Source organism: Actinia tenebrosa, unplaced genomic scaffold, assembly GCF_029948245.1.
Source record: "Actinia tenebrosa isolate PJP-AT-01 unplaced genomic scaffold, QUT_ActTen_1.0 PGA_scaffold4__44_contigs__length_22323623, whole genome shotgun sequence".
In the NCBI taxonomy this organism is placed as follows: domain Eukaryota; kingdom Metazoa; phylum Cnidaria; class Anthozoa; order Actiniaria; family Actiniidae; genus Actinia; species Actinia tenebrosa.
In genome coordinates this window covers 7336977-7357532 of record NW_028292581.1, presented here as the reverse complement: position 1 = coordinate 7357532, position 20556 = coordinate 7336977, and the positions used below count along the sequence as shown (strand labels likewise).

At 36.2% G+C, this 20556-nt stretch overlaps 3 protein-coding genes across 5 annotated transcripts in view; 2 read left to right on the top strand and 1 right to left on the bottom strand.

The window, feature by feature from the left end:
* The window catches only part of LOC116295596 (broad substrate specificity ATP-binding cassette transporter ABCG2), a 34070-nt gene extending 27104 nt beyond the window's left edge, over window positions 1-6966 (top strand). For both annotated transcript variants that reach the window (XM_089037285.1, XM_089037286.1), the window contains exons 13-16: window positions 4135-4289; window positions 5097-5186; window positions 5827-5885; window positions 6748-6966. In XM_089037285.1, the coding sequence (XP_088893411.1) occupies window positions 4135-4289; window positions 5097-5186; window positions 5827-5885; window positions 6748-6889 (446 nt within the window). In that variant the 3' untranslated portion in view covers window positions 6890-6966. The remainder of the gene's footprint in view (window positions 1-4134; window positions 4290-5096; window positions 5187-5826; window positions 5886-6747) is intronic.
* Window positions 49-1641, bottom strand: LOC148906935 (uncharacterized). The gene has a single exon (XM_089037290.1). The coding sequence runs from the start codon at window positions 1639-1641 to the stop codon at window positions 760-762; it is 882 nt and encodes a 293-aa protein (XP_088893416.1). The 3' UTR covers window positions 49-759.
* A 6194-nt stretch (window positions 6967-13160) lies between the features above and the next one.
* Window positions 13161-20062, top strand: LOC116295592 (synaptosomal-associated protein 25). Of its 2 annotated transcripts, none has more exons than XM_031703445.2 (9): window positions 13161-13256; window positions 14492-14595; window positions 15104-15145; window positions 15826-15992; window positions 17032-17117; window positions 17492-17549; window positions 17750-17794; window positions 18005-18104; window positions 18533-20062. In XM_031703445.2, the coding sequence occupies exons 2-9, from the start codon at window positions 14524-14526 to the stop codon at window positions 18599-18601; spliced, it is 639 nt and encodes a 212-aa protein (XP_031559305.1). In that variant the 5' UTR covers window positions 13161-13256; window positions 14492-14523; the 3' UTR covers window positions 18602-20062. The 2 variants fall into 2 exon arrangements, with proteins under 2 accessions (XP_031559305.1, XP_031559306.1); XM_031703446.2 differs by lacking the exon at window positions 13161-13256 and adding an exon at window positions 13784-14046.
* The last annotated feature ends 494 nt before the right edge of the window (window positions 20063-20556 follow it).

Below are 20556 nucleotides of genomic sequence, written 5' to 3'. Positions count from 1 at the left end.
ATCTGGCTCAGTGTTTGGAAATTGGTAAAATTACAATGTTTCCATCAGTTTAGAATATGTGTTTAGAACACGCTAGTGTTCACTAGCCATCATCTACTCTTTATTTGAAACAGTAATGTTGTTTTAGAAGAGCAAATGCATTAATACCATGAAAGAAATACAAAGTTGTTAATAATCATAGTAGCTATTTAGCAAATAACAGTTGGTTTCGATCCACTAGAATATTCATTACACAAAAACATATCTATACACCTATTTCATTTAAGAAAGGTTGTCATCGCTAAAGGAGAAAGGTGATAGGTTATTCATAGTTCCAACAATCACTTGTTTTTTTTTTTTTTTTTTTTAATGAGTTTTGAGATATCCAGTGTTGTTTGTAGCCTGAAAGAACTTTAAAGGCTTTGATTATTTGCGTTTATTTTCATATATTACACCTTCGAATCGACTATTGCCTTTGGCAGTGACAACTGTTTTTTTGAAATAGGTGATACAAAAGACCACTATATTCTATTGTGCTTTAAATGCAACAAAATAGTAGTAAATTTGAGAATTAATAATAAACAATTAAGATACACTAGTTTTCATCAGCAATGTCCAAAAATAAAATAGCTACTCTGACAGGAACAAAGCAGAAAAATATTTCTTGTGTCACCAATACATTATGACATTTTGAATACAAGAATATCCTGGTATTTCATTTTTATCTTTATAAATAAATTCAAATTCTCAAATTTTGGTAATAATTAGTATGTTTATAATCTAGTCAAATGGAATGATTGGTGGACAAAGGTTAACAAGACCAGAACACACCCTTAAAATGATATCAATGACTGGTACCTGTTCCTTATTGCTCATGAGAAAGTCAGTGCTCAGTGTCCCTTTCAGAATTGTGTACTTGCACCTCAGCAAACCGATTACCCTCTCCACATGAATTCTGACATTTGCAATTCCTCGGGTGTTCTCAACATCGATGGGGTCCAGCTGGCTCTTCCCCTTAGTAAACGCTGGTATAACAAGCTCTGCTCTCTTGAATGCCACACTTTCATGAACTGTAAATCCCCTGTCGGCCATTACTAGATCACCAGGCACAAGTTTATTTAAAATACCACAGTTTTCAGTGAGGAGCTTATCAGATGTTCTGCCACCCCAGGCCTTTGATACAAAGGAAATGGTGCCTTGTGGAGTGATTCCAATTAATACCTTTACAGTGTTGTGGTGTTTGTAGGAGCTGAAGGTCTGGGCTCTTGCCAGCAGGTTGGTAGGCCTTTCTATGAAGACCTCAAAACAATCAATAATCACTGTTGTCTTCTTTCCAAACGAAAACTCGAAGCATTGAGGCATTGTTCTCCATAGTTCATCCCGCTCAGGCCAATATATTAGTTGAGAGAGTCGTATGTCCATGATTGTTATCCAGGTAAAAAATATCCTGGAGACAGTTGGTGCAGACACTTCAAAACGGTATGCAAGATCCAAGTATGGCACATTAAGTCGGAGTTTCATCAAGACCATGACAAGTTCCTGGAACTTCGTTAAGCTCAACGACTTTCTTGCCACATGAGGGGCTACATGTTCATATACAGCTTGTAAAATAGTAGCTGAAGGCAATCCAGTGTAAAATAGTACCTTCCCATCTTCCAGCATATCTTCGCGATCGAAAGGGGCTTTCTTTGGCTAAGAAAACATATAATCTAACTCCTCAGTTTGTGTGCTTGACTCGGTCATTTCTGGATTAACTTCGTTTGTTTGTGTGCTAGAGTCAGTGATCTTACAAAGTTCCTCCAGCTTCGAAGTAATCCCGTCCAATAAATCGCCATCTTGGCAGTGCAACTTTGATTTATCACTCGCTGATTGAAGGTCATTTGCGATCTGGCTGATTTCCTCAGTTAAAGAAGGAGAGTCAAAAGAAATATTGTCGATTGTAGCGCCTTCTTCATCCAGTTTCGCTACCTTTGCAGCTGACTCGAACAATGCTCTTTCCTGTTGTCTCTTCCTTCTCACTTTTGCACGTTCACTTCGCGCGGCTTGAAGATCAGAGTTTTTCTCACTTACTACTGTTTTGTTGTGTCCCAAATTTAATGTAGGCACCCAATCGACGTTAAACTTATCCCAATTGGCAGCAGGTTTTCCAGAAACGAAGTGACGGCTGCAAATTCTCCCACTGTTGATGATTTCTTCGGATAACCCAACCCTACTAATGGCGGCCAACCACTTTCTACGTCGTTCAATCGACAGCTCTTCTGCCTCCTCTCCTTGACTTTTTCTAACCGATGGAACACGAAAGAGGGAAATTCCCTTATCACGAACACTCCTGGTATGACGATTTACCATTAAACAAAGAACCATTATAGAAAATGTGCTGAAAATATTGACTTTTAGTCGCTCGATTGTGATGAATCTCTTTTGTTTACACTATGTTGTGCACCAATATGGCGGTTAGCAACCGTTGTCATGCACCAAGTCACGTGGGTGAAAACCGAGAATAGAAACATGAATTAAGAAAGCGGTAAATTAACCACCAATAACCGATACTGATATTTGGATAACAAATATAACCTGGCGTAAACAGTAAGACTTGATAAAAATGAAAAACGCTTGAACCGGCCGTAGAAAACTCAATGAAAAACAAATTGATAGATTTTAAAACTTGCTACTAACTATAGAGTAGTTTACACGTATGACTGTTAAAAGCTCTCGGCTCGAACACGGTCATGACACGGCAAGGGATACGCAAGATCAATCACATCCCTCGAGAATTTACTCTCCATCCAATCAAATACCCGAAACATGGCTTAAACAAGGCGCTGATACGGTCACGGCAACCTCACGGCACTGCCAGACCAATCACATTGCGCGAGAGAGAAAAATCAGCCAAATAAAATACTACTAGAAAGCATCACGGTCACGGCACGGCACGCTTAAGGCCCTGTGCTTTTCACAGTCATGCGAAAACCCGACGACAAGCTTCGTTACATTTAGCCTTAGGTTATCATGAAAAGCCTAAAAATAGGAGATATGTTAGTTGTTCATTTAATATGGGTATCAATGTTAAAAATAAAACAGCTAATCTTTGTTTGGAAGTTGTGATAAGGGGAAAGACTTGAACTTCTGCAGTTTTCCTGCCAAAAATTTGGACATGTGCAAACGTTCTGTCGTGTCGTCGTCAACAATAATGACTACTATTATAACAAGATAATGAGGTCTTAAGCAAAGAAAATTTTGTTAAACTTTATTAGATAATCAAGGATATTATAACTTAACTATTGTTACGTGCAACGGTTTTCGTGAAACATAAATTGTTTTACTGATCTTTAGGTTGTGAATGACCTGTATGTGATACAATGAGGGCGGTAAGATGCAGGGCGCAGTAGGGCGCTAGCTTGTTTGTCCGTGTCTGTTCTCTGCCCAAGGGTATTTGAATGAAGTATAGCGTAAGCGTAGTGATAAAGACTGAAGTCTCCAGGAAGGCCAGTGACGTGCACAGCAGCTATTTTTGGCTGACAGTTTATTTTTTGTGATTCTAAAGTCAAGTATTTCTTGTTATTGATTCGCTGTGTGTCCCAGGCACAAAATCCTTTATTTCTAGGCTGGTCTAGTTATTTTTCGAAATAAAGTCGTCTTTGACAGAGTACTCGTGTAGTTTGAACTATCTATTTTAGAGCGATAAAACAGATATAGACTAGTTTATCACGTGACCGCTATAAATAGTGAGAACAACATGTCCTTTAGCCTTGTCGAAGTCATACCTAAAGAGACCTTTAGTCGTTAGTGGGAATTTTTTATATAAGGAAAACGGCTGTCGCCAGTCGATCGCATCCATCCACCGACTTTTCAAAGTTTTTCAATTACTTTAGTTATTTAGTTTAGTTTGGTTTTATTACTTTAGTTTTTCAAGTACTCAAGTACAGGAGCAGTGGCACAGTTGGGGAATTATGGGGCGAACATGCGCGCGTTTGGCGCCAACATTCCCGCCAAATGCACAGGAATTCCACCCGAAATTATAAGTCAAGTAACATACCGAGTCCCAAAGCTTGTGGATGAACACGCGCGCGTTTTGGCGCCAACATTATCCCAGCGTGGAACAATAAAGATTTTTTCTTCAGCGTGATGTTATAAAAAGGGTATTCATTTTTACAGGTTTTCAGAGAACTTTGCTAAAGTTCGTGGTTTTTGTGCTGACTCTGGTCTTAACGTCTCTCTGCGCATGTGGATTGTCATTCTTTGTTAGTGCTTCAGTCTTGACGTTCGCCAACGCTAATCTTCTCATAGCACTTCCATACGTGTTTATGATGGTAAGTGTTACCACTGGATTGACTATTATATCTCAACAAAACATTCAATTTAATATTAGACCCGTAGCTTGCCCTCGTGGTCTATGAGTCAATAGCCCATGAGGTTGAAGGCCGAATAGGCTATTAACTCGTTTACCATGAGGACGAGAGGTCTAATTGTTTTAGTCTAAACATACTAATTAGTTAAATAAATTGATACAAACAATTTTGAATTTAGGTTGAAATAATTTATTTTTTGCGATGTTTGGTTTTGGCAAAACTGGCTCTTTTCGCTACTATTGGTCTATAACTAATGAACTTCTAGTAGCTCAGCCAATCAGAGCGCAAGATTTGTTATAGACAATTGGTAGGTTTAGACTTACAGCGTTAAGTCAATTCTATCATCAATGCTGCGTTCTGATTGAATGAGCTACTACTAGGTTGTAAATTATATCCTACAAGTAGCGAAAGTGCCGGCTTTGAAAACCAAAACTTTACATTTAACTTTAATTCAAAACTTGTTTGCATCTATAAATTTGACCGAGTAGTTGGATTTGACTAAAACAATTAGTCCTCTCGCCCTCATGGCCTATGAGTCAATAGCCCACTCGGGCTCAAGGACTAATTGCTAAATAGGCGCCGAAGCTGAGGGGAATGGAAAGCGGTTGGGTGGAGAAGGAGGGGTGGGGTTGTTTTGTTTTTCTCCTGGTCAAGGGTGAGTGCTTGCTGGTTTGCTGCGTTTTTTTGCGTCATCCACCTCGAAAACTTCCCCAAACCACTTATACAAATAAATGAATGCATTTTTAATTATTTCGATCTTTTTTCCAGGTGTTCAGCGGTGTTTTGGTGAATCTAGGTTCCGTCGGCAAGTGGTTATCTTGGGTCAAATACCTGAGTATTTTTAGATATGCCATTGAGGTAGGACTAGCTTTTAGACTGGCCTTTTATTCATTATAAGCCCAAGCAGGAGGATAATTAGTGAGACTTTTTCAACTCAGTAAATATCCATGACATACTTGACTACGGACTCAATTGTACCTAGGATTGGCCTCGGTTAAATACTTTTGCATAGGTTATATAACTGTAAAGAATGCGCAATGACTTGATCAACAATGCCGATGTTTATAAAGTTCATTGCCGTTTAATGCTATCTCTAAAATAAAAAAGGCAAAAATTTTACTTCGATAACGCGGGGAGGGGTTGCCCATTTCTCCCGAGCCAGAGGCTCATGTATAAAGCGCCCGAAGGTGGATATTTTACACCCTCAGAATATCAGTGCTCCTTATTTTATTAGCCGTTTTCCACGCACGCTGAAGTGAGTAAAAAGCATCTGAGCATTCTCGTACTGTGATACAAAGTAGAATGACTTCATGATTAAACTCAGTTTTAAAGCAATTTTTCAAAGTCATGCGAACTCTTTAGTTACGAGTTGCTTTTTCGAAATTAATTTTTCACTGCTGCCAGTCAAACGTGGTTAATTACCATGGAGTACGGCATCTCTCGCGGCGGCATCAAGACATTGTTGTTTATTGCCTTTTCTTTCGACTCTTTTCAACAGACTTTGGAAGCCAACGAGTTGGAAGGAATGATATTTCACTGTTCTTTCAATGTTTCTTGGTATGCCATTTCCATAATAACGATTTGATTGTATTTTCCATTGTTCATTCAACTCAAATATTTCCTTGTTCTGATTGGCTGACCCATCTACTAATAACTGCACACAAAAAGCGGTTATAATGCAGAAAATATTTAAACAATACTGGTTATACGTTATCACTGACCATTACCCTCGACTACAGAGCGTTATCATTCTTACTACGCATGTTCATTTCATTGTGCATGCACAGTAAAAATGACAGGGCTGTGTCGAGAGTGATTGACCACTACCTATTGATGGGTTGCAAGCATTCCCAAGAGAGTTAAAAGACAAAAGCATGGCGGTCATTGTGGTGCCGTTAACAATGAATGCTAATAAGAAATCTTTTGTTAAATGGCACCAACATGGCCGCGATGACGTAACGTGCAATCGAAGAGTACTGTCAGCACTCGTCCACAACGGCTAAAATGACCTATTGGATCATAAAACACAATAACAAAAACAATAGCTTCGCCCTATTTTTTGACACCCACTCAAAGGTCCTTTTGGTCGATGTAAACGAGTACTAACCTATCTATACATACATTGGTTCATTGGTCAAACCTTGTTTCCTCGAATGGATGCCTTGTGAAATCGATTGCCCAATAAAGCGATGGATGTAAACGGCGGTCGATTTGCGCATGTACTGCAAGAACTAGAGTCATCCTGCGGTTTGCCTTTGATCAGTATCAAGGCAAACTTATCACAGTCTCTGTGAAGCACCTAAGAGAATATGATGTGTCATTCTCGTAAAAGTGAGTGGACTAAAGCCCCCCACCCCTCACCCCCCCGGCTCCGCCGTACCCGAAGCAACATGTTGTGTGATGTTTGAGTGTTTTTCAGTCCGACAGGTGACCAGTTCCTCAAGGTTCAAGACGTCGACCCAAGTCACTTGTGGTACAATGAACTAGCCCTCGCAGCGATGACAGTCATTTACCTGACCTTTGCTTACATCGCCCTTCGGCTTATCAAGAAAGAAAAATAAACGAGAATGAATCTCAACAAACAATATCTATATAAAATTAATGATTTCATTTTTAATAAAAGATATAAAATAGATTTTTTTTTTTAATTTCTTTTTAACTTTTTTTTTTGACGCGAAAAGATTCGGGGTAGCAAATTCCCTCGTCGTATTCGTTACATTTTAATTTCTTTTATACCATAATGATTGTAAGAATATTTGGCCGTAATATTCCATACAAAGTTTTTTTGAGATATTTGATCAAAATTATATTTATAAAATAACTGCTCTAAATCTCGCAATCTGATTGGTTGGGAGCGCGTGCTTTATGAGAGCACGCAGAACGAGCGCGTACTTTCAGTTTCGTCATTCACGTAATTTGCCTTTTATAAAAGAACTAAAAAACTTGCTTGTTGTTCTGAGTGGAGTTATAAAGCACTCGGGGATTGACAGAACACTCCTAACACTTCTCTCGTGTTCTGCACACAGCACGCACGCGCGTTTTTCTATTTTCTTCAATATTAAATCTTATAACAGTTGTGCTTCATAATTCAAATCGTAATCCAATAAATTTTTATATTTTCAAATCGTGCAATTTTTTTAAGTGCATTTTTTCCAATTCAGATCGCAATGTCATGGCCGAGTTTCATAACGTGGGAGGACTGGGTCGAAACTGGACAATCGTGAGAACGATGCCATGAATATCGGTCAGCAGAATTGGGCTGCATTTGTAGAGCTACAGATATTAAAAATGCTCATCCAGGCAGCCTAGTCAACAGCATATCTCCACAGTCCTTTCACTCGATATGAAACCCGGCGTTGATAATTATCTGTGAACAAAGACGTGATACTCAAGAGAATGACACGTAGTCTGGAATGGAATAATCTAATACGAATTTAGCTCACACGGTCTGTAAACGCGAAGCTTGTCGCACAACTATCCTTAGTTTAAGTCTAGCTGACCGATTTGCTGCGGCCGGTCCAGAGATAGGAATGTTTTGGGTGATTATTTATTTCATTATTATTATTATTATTATTATTATTATTATTATTATTTGGCTAGGATCCTACGATAATGCACTATTAAAGCTACTGATTGGTTATAAGAATTATTATTATTTAAAAAATTATTGTTATCATTATTATTTTATTCTTTTATTATTATTATTATCTCTCTTTTTTTTTCTTTCTTTTTTTTTAATGAAATAAACCGCCCGCAGGTCAATTACCCCAACCCGGCCTATGATAAAGTGAATATCGAGAATAAAACATCAACAAGCTGAAACTGAGCCTACTTGAAAGTTTATAATCTAAACAACTGACTATTGACAGAATTGTCATATTGATAAACTTTAAGGTGTCTAAACCTTTAAATTTTCACCACAACGACAAACGACACGGAGTATAGCCTGTAACACTACAGTTGCTAGACATTGCCAAAATTAGATATTTAATTTCATTCAGAAAGATAGCAAAAATAAATATAGTTTTCCCAAATTTTCATAGATAAATTCCTTGGTTTCCAAAGCTGTCTTTTTTTCTTGAGTAGGAAACTTAATTAGCGCTGACAACCTTGTACAAACGGACAAGTTTTGTTTACTTTAATATGTTCAATCTAATGAAAAGTATTTTCCACTTTAGATATAGGCATCCCCTTTTTATGATTGTTTCACATATATTTCATTTCCCATCTTTTAATTTAAGTCATATTAAATTATTCCTTTTCTTTTTTCAATGTTTTAGTTTAGATCTTCAAATTTCAAGTGATCTCTTGGTTGCTAATTAAGATGGCAGGTTTTGTGTTATTTCTTGTAAATCGTTTAATTCTGTAAACAAACAAAATAGATGTTAACAGTGAATAATCACGTTCTCAAGCAATTCGCTTGATAATGGAAGGTGTTCTCAGTGAAGCAGTGATAAAATATCTAGCGAAATTCCCAGAGTATTACCAAGGCATTAATGCAGAGCTTTTACAGCGAGTTTATCAAGAGTTGCGACCACTCAACCAAATAAGTTTGCAACAAACACAAGCTTCAATGCGAACTGTGTGTTTCTGTGACTTGTGTCTGGAAGACGAAGTCCTTGATGTACTCAAAGAAATGGATCGGAGAAGTTTCCTCATGAACGACATTCGATGGGAGTTCGCCATGTTGTGTAGTACTGGTTCGAATGTCATAACAGAACAACAAAGTGAGTTCTTGTTTCGTTGTTTTCTTGGAGAAGAAGCCGCCAGAAAATGGGAACAGTTCTTGAACAGCCGGGCGACAAAAGGTTCACCGGTTAGTTTAGCTGAAATAGAGCTTATCTTGTGTTCTACGCCGAATAGTTTTGGGAATGAAATTGGCGGGAATGAAAGAACTTAATCACAGCAAGCTAGTAAGCGTGCTCCTCTTAAACGGTGTGCAAAGATAAGGATTCTTACTAAAGTACTGATACAAAATGCCACGAGAAAACAACGACTACAGCCATGCTTAGCTTAGTTTTAATAGTATAGAAGGACTTTTTGATACCTTACAATTTTGTATCATGATTCCGAAAGAAATTTCAATAAAAGATTTGTTGCATTCATCTATTAATTCACATTCTTTACGAGCACCAATTTCCAACTTCCAACTAAGATGAGTTATGGAGAGAATAGAGCGGTATAAGTGGGAAACGAAACGATAAACGCACGTCAAATTCACTATTACAACTGCATCGCCCCTAACCGTAACCATATCTACACGCAGTGTGTGACTGGACGAATTACTGGAAAACAGTGGAAAGCCAATTTAATGTTACAGCATGTCTTGTCCTATATGTATCTATATATTTCCCTCTTAATTGAATACGAAAATCGCTCTAAAGACTCTATGCTTAGCGACACAAAAACTAGAAACTTATCATTTGATTTGGGGCTTTAATACTATTAGAGATATTACCGATTAGAGATATTATCTATTAGAGATATTATATATTAGAGATATTATCTATTAGAGATATTATCTATTAGAGATTTTATCTATTAGAGATATTATCTATTGGAGATATCTATTAGAGATATCATCTATTGGAGATATCATCTATTGGAGATATCATCTATTGGAGATATCATCTATTGGAGAAATCATCTATTGGAGATATCATCTATTAGAGATATCATCTATTAGAGATATTATCTATTGGAGATATCATCTATTGGAGATATTATCTATTGGAGATATTATCTATTGGAGATATTATCTATTGGAGATATTATCTATTAGAGATTTATCTATTAGAGATTTATCTATTAGAGATATTATCTATTAGAGATATTATCTATTAGAGATATTATCTATTAGAGATATTATCTATTAGAGATATTATCTATTAGAGATATTATCTATTAGAGATATTAGCATGAACTGAGAAGTTATCACACTGTATGGTACAAAGATATACATGAATGTTCTCACTAATGGCTCAGACTATCATCGATCTCCAAAGCTCAACAGTATAAAATTGGGTCAGTCATCGTTCCCAGTCCCCGCCTAGTTTTCAGGTCCGTCGCTGTGAGTCGCTCCATAATTAATAAAACGGCAATTTTCCTAGTGTGCATCAATATAAATACTTCTTTTATCTTCTTGTTGAACGGCAAAAATGCATTCTTTGTACTGTAGTCCACCATTATTTTTTTTTCGTTTTTTTTTTTTTTTGGTTTTTTTTTTTTTTTTTCTTTTTGTGTGAGTGTGTTTTTTATTTTTGTTTTTGTTTCGTACGTTGTTTTTCGTGAGTAGATTTTTTAGAGTGGTTTTCATAAACCCGTGAAACAGATAACAGCGGTTAGTGTGTATTAAATAGTGAAACAATAACACAATGGAATTAAGGTCTACTAATTTTTATTAGGCCAGTGTGTATTTCACGGGTTTATGTAAACCATTCTACTACAATTTATAATGAATATACGTTATACAAGATATCCATGAGAATTTGTTACGACCAGGAGGGACCTGGTTACGACAGAAAATCATTTTACTCAATGTTTGACATATGCGACGTGTCGTTGCGGAAATGAATCGGTTACCATAGAAACACATCACCCCAGCTGTTAATTTACTGCTACCAAACCATGACAACGTTTCCTTGATACCCCGATTATTTTGGAAGTTTGACCATTAATCATGATTTATGCACTTTTAACAGAACTGAAAATGTACTCGTTGAAAAACTTGAATAGATACCACACTTAGTAATTGGTCTTTTTATCTACGTAAACCGTTATTTTTAGTGTGTGAGGGAAAATATCTTAATGTACCATTCTCAGTTTTTCTTTTTTTTTTTTTTCTTTTTTTTTCCAGTTTGTTCATCCTGGTGTAGCTTTCTTTCAGTCTGACCTATTTTGTTCTTAGTTGTAATATTAACATAGTCTTTTTCGGTAATTGTAAAAACGTCACAATTTTATGCAGGTGCTTTTCATTTCTGTTTGTTTTTGGGTTGGCAACAAAACCAATGACACTTTCATTGCAATAATCCCTTTCAAAACACCTCGATTCATTCGGACATGGAAAATGCCTCAAAACGTGTGGCAAACTATCTTAAAAAGTTCCCAGAATACTACCAAGGCATTAATGCAGAGCTTTTACAGCGAGTTTATCAAGAGTTGCGACCACTCAACCAAATAAGTTTGCAACAAACACAAGCTTCTATACGAACTGTGTGTTTCTGTGACTTGTGTCTGGAAGACGAAGTCCTTGATGTGCTTAAAGAAATGGATCGGAGAAGTTTCCTCATGAACGACATTCGATGGGAGTTCGCCATGTTGTGTAGTACTGGTTCGAATGTCATAACAGAACAACAAAGTGAGTTCTTGTTTCGTTGTTTTCTTGGAGAAGAAGCTGACAGAAAATGGGAACAATTCTTGAACAGCCGAGCGACAAGAGGTTCACCGGTTAGTTTAGATGATATAGAGGTCATACTTTGCTCAGGGAATGACTGAAGTTTCTATGAAGTGAGTCCACATGGGAAAGAAAGAAAAGCCGATAATCAATATGCGGAACTGTAATTAGTACTATAAAGGAAACAAGATTTTATCTCAGGCATCAATTACAGTCGTTTTGTTATTTGCTTTAAAATTTTCAAGTTTTGTCATAACGCGTCTTTGTAATGGTTGAAAATCGATCGAAATTCCTCATCAACGCCATTGAAAAAGTACAGTATAACTTTTCCATATTTTACTGAATAAAATTTAATTCTTTATCAAAGGTACCCGGCAAGTAAACTTTCCTTTATACTTTTCCAAGATTTAGCTTTACTGGCGAAAGAAAAGGTAGAATTTGCCTCCTCAGTCCTTAGACATCAGACCTTAAGCTTTTTCTTTGGTTGAAAAGGAAACGGGGGAAAAAATCGATACGGCACTGCTAACATATCGGATGGTTAAATAATTTACCGTACTGGATATATCAAAACTAATGCTAGTAATTTAGCGACGAAATTAAAATGGAAATCTAAAACACAAAAAGAAAATATTTGTATTTCTTCCTGAACCGGGGCCTAGCGGATGTTATGTCTGATTCATTCAAGTTTCGATCAGCCTTTATAATTCGTTCACTACTCAGTTTAATATAAAAGGTACAAGCTGGCTGTGTCTTTAGAAGTGGCATTTTCAAACCGCGTTTTTAATTCAATGCCCTCAGAATAACTGACCCTTTCGAGGCCAGGTAAACCCGGCGGGCTTTCTTCTTGCCCGGGATAGTGACTGTAACTCATAGAGATACCAGCTGTTTTCTTCAACCTGCAAATAACTAATTGACATAATTATATAATTAGTGACTTACAAGTGTGGTTTTTGCATAAGGGCTAAAATTTAACGCACACCCACATATCGAGGGGAACGGTTACTATCGCATGTATCTGTTTGCTCTTTTCAAAACCGTGCAAGAGGCGTATCAGTATTAAATCAATGAAACTGTGAATGGACTGCATTTGAAAATTTTATATTTGAGCTAAAAAAATAGCTACACACGCACGGGATATCAAAAAAGATTTCAGAGGGATAGAAACACCAGTTTGAAGACACCGGCTAGTTCCTTCGGCTCCCTACCCTCGCCCCTATCCTTCTCCTCGGCTTCCTTCTATACGCAGAACTGACACCAATCTGAGATAATCCTGTTTAGAGTGTGTTGAGACTAAGGAGCATTATTAATCAGATAAGCTGAGAAAGAGAGAGACAGAAAGGCAAGATAGAGGAGGGAGAAAGAGAGTAGTCCCAAAAGAGTGCTTTGGACTCTTGTGGTGAGTCATCGTTAGTTTGACGTCATTCCTTGGTTGACGTCACTAACAAAGTCATCCGCTGTACCATCGCAGGCGCAGTTGGTGGATATTATGGTGTTTGGCGCGGGTTGCTTCACTTTCTTTTTGACCAAAAAATCATGTAAGTAGCTTTTTTATATTGATCTGACGAACTCCTACCTATTATCCGTGAATATTTTGAAGAAACAATGTTCTGTTTTATCTGATGTGGCCGTCATAGCCGCCATAACCAGGTTCATAATAGTGTTCATTATCATTATATTTCCCCTCTTGATTTCCGATGAATATTTTGCCACCAAATAAAATTATAGCACTGTTGTGTTTAACAATTGTTTCTCTACAGAGAGTATAGAATCTTTCCTAATAATTTTATTGTTTGAAAATACAAACTAGCATCTTCATGGACCAATAGAATCTATGAACTGTTGATCAGTATGATTGTGGTGGCTGATGTGTGTCATAAATGTCAGACACAAGTGCTTTATATCTTACTAATTTCGATTTTTGAGCTATATCTGTTTGTTGTGATGAATAGTTAATGCAGTATCAAAATAACCATTATTATAAAACAATTAGTCAGTTAAAAGAATTTTTTACTACATATGTATATTTTCATATTCCTTGGAGAATAGGGATACTGGATACATATATGTTTTGAGTCAAAAATGAGAGTAATAAAGGATACTGAAAGACAATTATATCTTGAAAAAGAAGATGCCTGTCCAATTTTGATTACTCCTATTTAAGAAGAGAAAACTATAACAATTTTCAATCCAGAAGTCACAAGCTGCCAGCAGAAATGCTTATGTTTTTGTTTTTGCTGCGATCGATCTAAAACAACCAGTTGGTACCTAGTTATACATTTGGACTGGCACCAAAAAAAATTCTGATGAACAGCTTAAAACTACCAGGTACACTTAATTAGGTTTTTAGTTATGCCTAATGTGAGGAGTGTTTTGTTTATAAATATACACAGTGACTCTGACTGTACAATAATTGAGAAATTTCCAGTACTAAACTAGGCCAAGCTCAGTTCAGTATGAGAAATTTCTTGTTCATTGTACATTCAGCAAGTGTATATTTGTAAACATAAAACATCTCTATTGATTTTTTATTTACTGATAATCATCTTGTGGTTTCAACAGAGATGGAAATGAGGTTTTGCACCATCACTTGCCCATGCCCATAATACAGCTTGGGCTGGCTGTAGTTAGATGGCAGAACAATAAAATCCCTTTGCTCTCAGGAATTGACTGTCATCTAACATGGCTGCCATCACTTGCCGGTGCAAAGCTGCTATACTGATATAACTATTATACTGATTATTTTACTGATTATTAAATTATTTTTTTTTAGAAATATAAGAAAGAGATATTAGGGACTCCATCATGTCGAATGAAGATAGAATGAGGGGCGAGATAGAGAGGATGCAGATGAAAGGCGATCAAGTTACAGACCAGGTAGGGATAAAAGCCATTGAAACATGCACAATATAATGTTTGGTTGCATTTTGCATACCTCGATGTTGTACCGCTTATCATTGAACATTCAGTGCTTATCAGAATGCTGACCCTCACCCAGTTAGCTCAGTTGGTAAGAGCGTCAGTCTGCTGTGCTGGAGGTTGTGGTAGGCTGTGGTTCGAGTCCCAGCTGGACCAATGTTCAGGGTCTTAAAATAACTGAGGAGAAGGTGCTTCCTTTGTAATTACATCTGCAAATGGTTAGACCTTTATGTAACTTGGATGACCACGTTAATGACAGTTCCATCCCTAACCATGCAATTAGATGTAAAGAGAGGACCAAAAATTTTTCAGTTAAATTCCTATCAAGTGTCATCCTCTATGATCAACGAAGTTGGTTTTTTTTTATTTCTATTTCAATGATTGGCAAGATCCTGTGATTAATAACCCTTTCCATTGAGCAAATTATATATTCCAAAAAATGTTTTTGAATGTTTTATTTCAACAGTCTCTGGAAAGTACCCGTCGCATGCTGCAAATGTCTGAAGAGGTAGGCATTAATTTTTTTAGACTGCTCTAAAAACTAAAGTGTTACTAACCCATTGCAGGTAGCATTTAAGCCACAGTGGAGCTAGGAATTGAAAGCAAATTTTTAACTTCAAAAGACTAAATGGAAATGTTAACATAAATTTAGCTGCAGTAGGAAATTAATTTTTCCGAATTTTTAAATTAAAATTCCAAGGGTCTTTCGCCCGAAATAACCTCGTTCCCAAGCACTATAACTTATCTATAGTTCTATATCTTCATTTAGCTGCAGTAGATATATATACCTTATTTACTTTTCACTGCCACCAGTCAAAAATATGAAAGGTACAGACTGATTAGTTTTGATAACAATGGCAGCAAAGAAAACAAATTTGAGCGTGCTCACAGCTACCAATATTGCATGCTTATGAAAATGGCAGTAGCCTAATCAACAATCAAATTTTCAAACTATTCTTCTTTTGAATATTGAAGACTTTGTTCTTAATCGTGAATGTTCAAATTGAATGATGCCAAAATGAAGAATTCAAAATAAATGACTTTTTAAAATGACTTATTGATTGTAAGTAAACAAATTAATATTACTCAAGGGGATGACATGTGCTCTGAAGCAGGAAACCAATGTTCATATTAGCTTTGAGATTTACTGCATTTGTTGTTTGACTTGTTATATAACTATGTACTTAGACACAAGATATTGGTATCAAGACGTTAGTTAAGTTAGATGAACAAGGCGAACAGCTGGAGAGAGTCGAAGAAGGACTTGATCAAATTAATGCTGATATGAAAGAAGCAGAACGGAATCTTACTGGCATGGAAAAATGCTGTGGTCTCTGTGTTTGTCCTTGGAATAGGTCAGTTGACATCAGCTTTTCACATTTGCAGTCAAACTAAGAAAACCATGAACACCTAAAATATGTCTGGAATGTTAAACATTGCGTTTTGACCAATCAGTTAATAATTAACTGTTGCATGTGATTGATCAGAACATGGTACTTTCCATTCTAGGCATTTTTTAGGTGTTCAAGGATTTCTTAGTTTGACTATCAATAATAACTTTATAATAAATCCTTACATTGTTTGGCTTTTGATATACTACGATAATCACCTAATTGTGAAATAGGCCCAAGTTTTCTTATGTGGTAAAGATGAAGCCAAAATGTCACATTCTAAAGACTACATGTACACTGTCTTGTAATGTTTGTAATTTATCAATGAAAATGGGTGGGGCAATTATAAAGTGGGCATGGCTTTGTAGTACTTTAAAACCTTACCTTATGCTGTCAGCAGGCATTGTGTCTGTCCTTGGAGTAGGCCAGTTAACATCAGCTGTTAGTTAGGAAAATTCTTTTACATGCAACTATTCCAACCAAGGCCACGCAAACAAATATTCATACAAATTAGCCAAATTCACAATTGAGTATTTAAACAATTATATCTGCACAAATTTTCACATTTTCCTTTAAAAGCATATATTTTATTTTATAAGAGTGTGTGTATGATCAGGAGTGAGCAAGAAACAGTTTAAACTCCAGAATTTGTCACCATCCTGGTATTCAGTCTCAAAAACGTGTTCTGTAAATTAGATTTTTAATTTGTTTGGATAGCCTTGGTTAATGTAGTCACAATGCAAAATAAATCTTAAACTTATTTCATTTGACATATAGACTGACTACTACATATACATGTACTCTATCGACAGAAGCAGTATTGGTAGTAGAGAATGCCTCCTTTTCCCCCTCCCCCCCCCAAAAAATGAACAAAAAAAACAGACTGCCAACTTTGCAGTCTACCAAGTTGGTGGCTATGACATCATGTGCAAATGAAGAATAATAGCCATTCCTTATAGATTTATATTTTTTACTAACAAACTTTATATCAAATATTTCTTAGGGGCAAAAATTATGAAAAAAGTTCTGCTTACAAGAAAGCATACAAGCAAAGTTATAGTGAAGATGGTGTTGTCTCTACTCAACCAGGTTTGATCAGCTATAATTCCAATATGGCATGAAGCAAAAACTACAAAAAAAGAAAATAGAAATGGCAATACTCCTGAAAGTTTTAGGTTTATTTCTGCTGCTTTTGTTTGACATTTGTAGTGATTGCAGTGTATCAAAGCTTAAAAGCCCTGATCTTTGTATGTTAACAATAATTCCAATATGGCATGAAGCAAAGACTACAAAAAGAATAGAAATGGCAATACTCTTGAAAGTTTTAGGTTTATTTCTGCTGCTTTTGTTTGACATCTTAGTGATTTCAGTGTATTAAAACTTAAAAGCCCTGATCATTTGCATGTTAACAATAAAGGAGTAAAAAATGCTAACATTAAATCTAAAATGTTTGCTCTTTGTAGGACCTACTACGTCAGGCAGTAAGGGTTCATCTGCACCTTCATCTGGATATATCCAGAGGTAAAATACCATCCATCCATCCATCCATCCATCCATCCATCCATCCATCCAGTGATTCTTTCGTGCATTTATGCATTCTTTCATTTAATGTTATTTACTTGTCAAATTTCCCAATTTGCCATTCTAGGAAAATTCTAATTAGTGACAAAACACACTATTAATTTGATTAATGTCAATATAAATGTTTTCAATTATTTTAGAATAACAAATGATGACAGGGAAGATGAGATGGATGAAAATTTAGGGTAAGAAACTTTAGAGCTTTTATGATAAAAGAAAAATATATATGAGTTCAAAGTAAGTTATATGAATATTTACAAATGGCATCTTCATTCATAGGAATCTGAAGATGAGACTTGTGCATTGTCTTGTTCTTACCTTTTCAACCCTAGCCTCTAGTTTGATATTCTATAGCCATTCAATTCCTGTAATCAATGTTTCTTAATCATCTATAGCCAAGTATCCAACATCATCGGAAACCTTAAGTCCATGGCAGTTGACATGGGGAATGAACTAGAGACCCAAAATAGGCAAATTGACCGCATCAATGCAAAGGTATGTGGTAGTAAATTTTGCTCGAAATACTTAAAAATTATCTTATCATTCAGATTTACTAGTAAAAAAATACTGGTTTATGTGAAGGGAAATTGTTTTTGTTTAACTAATAAGACAAAAGATAGATCCTTTTATATGTTTTTTTTTTCTTTATCTAATCATTCTGATTTACTAGTAAAAATTAAAAAATGCTGTCTTGTGTGAAGGGAAATTGTTTTTGTTTAACTGATAAGACATAAAATAAATACTTTTAAAAGTTTTTTTCCTTTCGATATTCATTTTTGCGTTTTAACTCAAACACATTGCCACCAATATGTACAGTAGCATGAATCTCGCATGGTCGTTTGGTTTCAGCTTTCACGAAAGCTTCTGCTTGTTAGTCCATACAATCATCTTCTGTATGTTCATTTATTTTTCTTTTCTCGTAGGCTGAATCTAACGACGAACGAATCAACGTAGCCAATAAAAGAGCTAGAGACATTCTTCGGAATGCATGAAAGACACACTCAATTTGTAAAGCTGGAAATATACGGTACCTTGGCATTGAAATGGCTACTGCTCTCAGCTAATCAAAATGCGCTAAAATACTTTAACATGACAATGACTCAAATACGTGTATATTCTTAGCTTGGAAGTTACGTCATGGCCGCCATGTTGGTGGTATTGGTATTTCAAATTACCTTCTTTTGCTCGATACCACCAGCATGGTTGCCACGTTTTTGTCTTTGTACTATTTTAAGAATGATTGCAAACAATCGGATACGAAAGCCAAACAAATGTTCCGGTACAAGTGGATAAGTCGATGCTGTTATCCAATAAATTTATCTACTGGCCCGGTTGTACGAAGGTGGATAGCGATATCCGACGGATAAATCTTTATCCAGTGGATAAGTCGATGCTGTTACCCAATAAATTTATCCACTGGATAAGATTGTACGTACAACTGGGCCCTGGATAAAGACTAATTTATCCGTTGGATAACGCTATCCACCCTTCGTACAACAGCAACGGATAGCCATAAGTGAGGAATTTCTGGAATTTTAAGGGAACATTTAACTTGAACGCACATTAACCAAAGGGATCGCATTTTTAAACAAACATTTGTCGTGGTCAATGGGTTCGTTTACAAAATGCTTTCTCTTGTTTTGGGAAAATTGTACTCATAGACATAGACATAGACATAGACATAGACATAGACATAGACATAGACATAGATTTATTTTTGGTACCTGAATGTTTACATTGATTAAAGGTATTTTTTTAAAATTGTTCAGAACTAAGGTACAAGCTATCTAAAATAACTAAAAAGTTAATCTAGTTAGACAGCTAATAGATTAAGTTTACATTTTCCTTGCATTTCTTAAAGATCGCATTTGACATGGCGTTCATCGTCTGCTTATTAATGGCTTTTGTTTTGTGTGTGTGTGTGTGTGTCCTTCCTACATTTAGATTGGGTCAGTACGAATCCTTATTTCCTCAACTAATATTTTATACTTCATCGATTGGTGCCAACTATTTTAATGGTTCTAATATTTGTTCATAATTAATAGCTTTGCTGATTTTCTCATATCAAGGATTGTTCTAGTGGCTTATGGTCAAGTATCGAGTGGTTGGTTGCCTGCACCACCAAAGCTCTCCTTCCTTTACCCTCTGCTTTAGTTTGCTCTCCTCTCCTCTCCTCTCCTCTCCTCTCCTCTTCTTCCCCATACTTCCATACCTCCTCCAACCAACTTCTTGAAACTTGAACATGATGCCATGGAGGATTTGTTTTGCTAGAAAACAAATAATCATCAAGATTTTCTCTTTCTTAAAGACTTAATCCTTATAATTTTCTGCCTTCATTCGACTTTCCCCATATTCATTATTCATGATCACGTCAGCTTATTGATGTTAACCATTGAAAACTGATATTTTTAAATTTATATGGTAAATTTACGAAATAAATTACTTTAATAGAATGTTTTGGGTAATGCTTCGAAAGGCCAGAGTGAAAAGGCTTTTCCCCTCTCCTCTCCTCTCCCATTCTATTATTTTCTTTTCCCTTTCAATTATTTTACTTTTCGTGGCTGTCTAAGCTAGTAGCAGTCAAAGTTTTCAATCTTCGACGCGTCCGATAATAAATATTCTCATGGGTTCAATCATAGGTTTGTTGACAACCAAACCCTAGGCAATGTAAACCGCGCTGAAGTCAGGAGTAAATACCCTTAAAACCTCGTTCAGTTTGGTGAAATACGGCTGAAGATACTGACTTGATATGCTTTGACAACCAGTTCAAAAAGGGCACTAAATAACACTTAAATGGGATATTTGGAACTGAATCAAGGGTGGGGCATAACATAGGTGACTCTCTAAGGTCTCGAGTTCGATTCCTGAATTCGGCGTCAGAAGTGAGTAGAGTGTGTTTTAAAACTTTCTCGCCTTGATTTATTTTAGGGGTTTTTTTTCGGTCTTC

Bases quoted from the DNA above. Each gene is read 5' to 3' on its own strand.
- LOC148906935 (XM_089037290.1), bottom strand. From the start codon at position 1,641: ATGCTGGAAGATGGGAAGGTACTATTTTACACTGGATTGCCTTCAGCT.
- LOC116295592 (XM_031703445.2), top strand. From the start codon at position 14,524: ATGTCGAATGAAGATAGAATGAGGGGCGAGATAGAGAGGATGCAGATG. The intron at 15,146-15,825 runs GTAGGCATTAAT...CTATGTACTTAG, and splicing joins TGCTGCAAATGTCTGAAGAG to ACACAAGATATTGGTATCAA. The intron at 17,550-17,749 runs GTAAAATACCAT...CAATTATTTTAG, and splicing joins TCATCTGGATATATCCAGAG to AATAACAAATGATGACAGGG.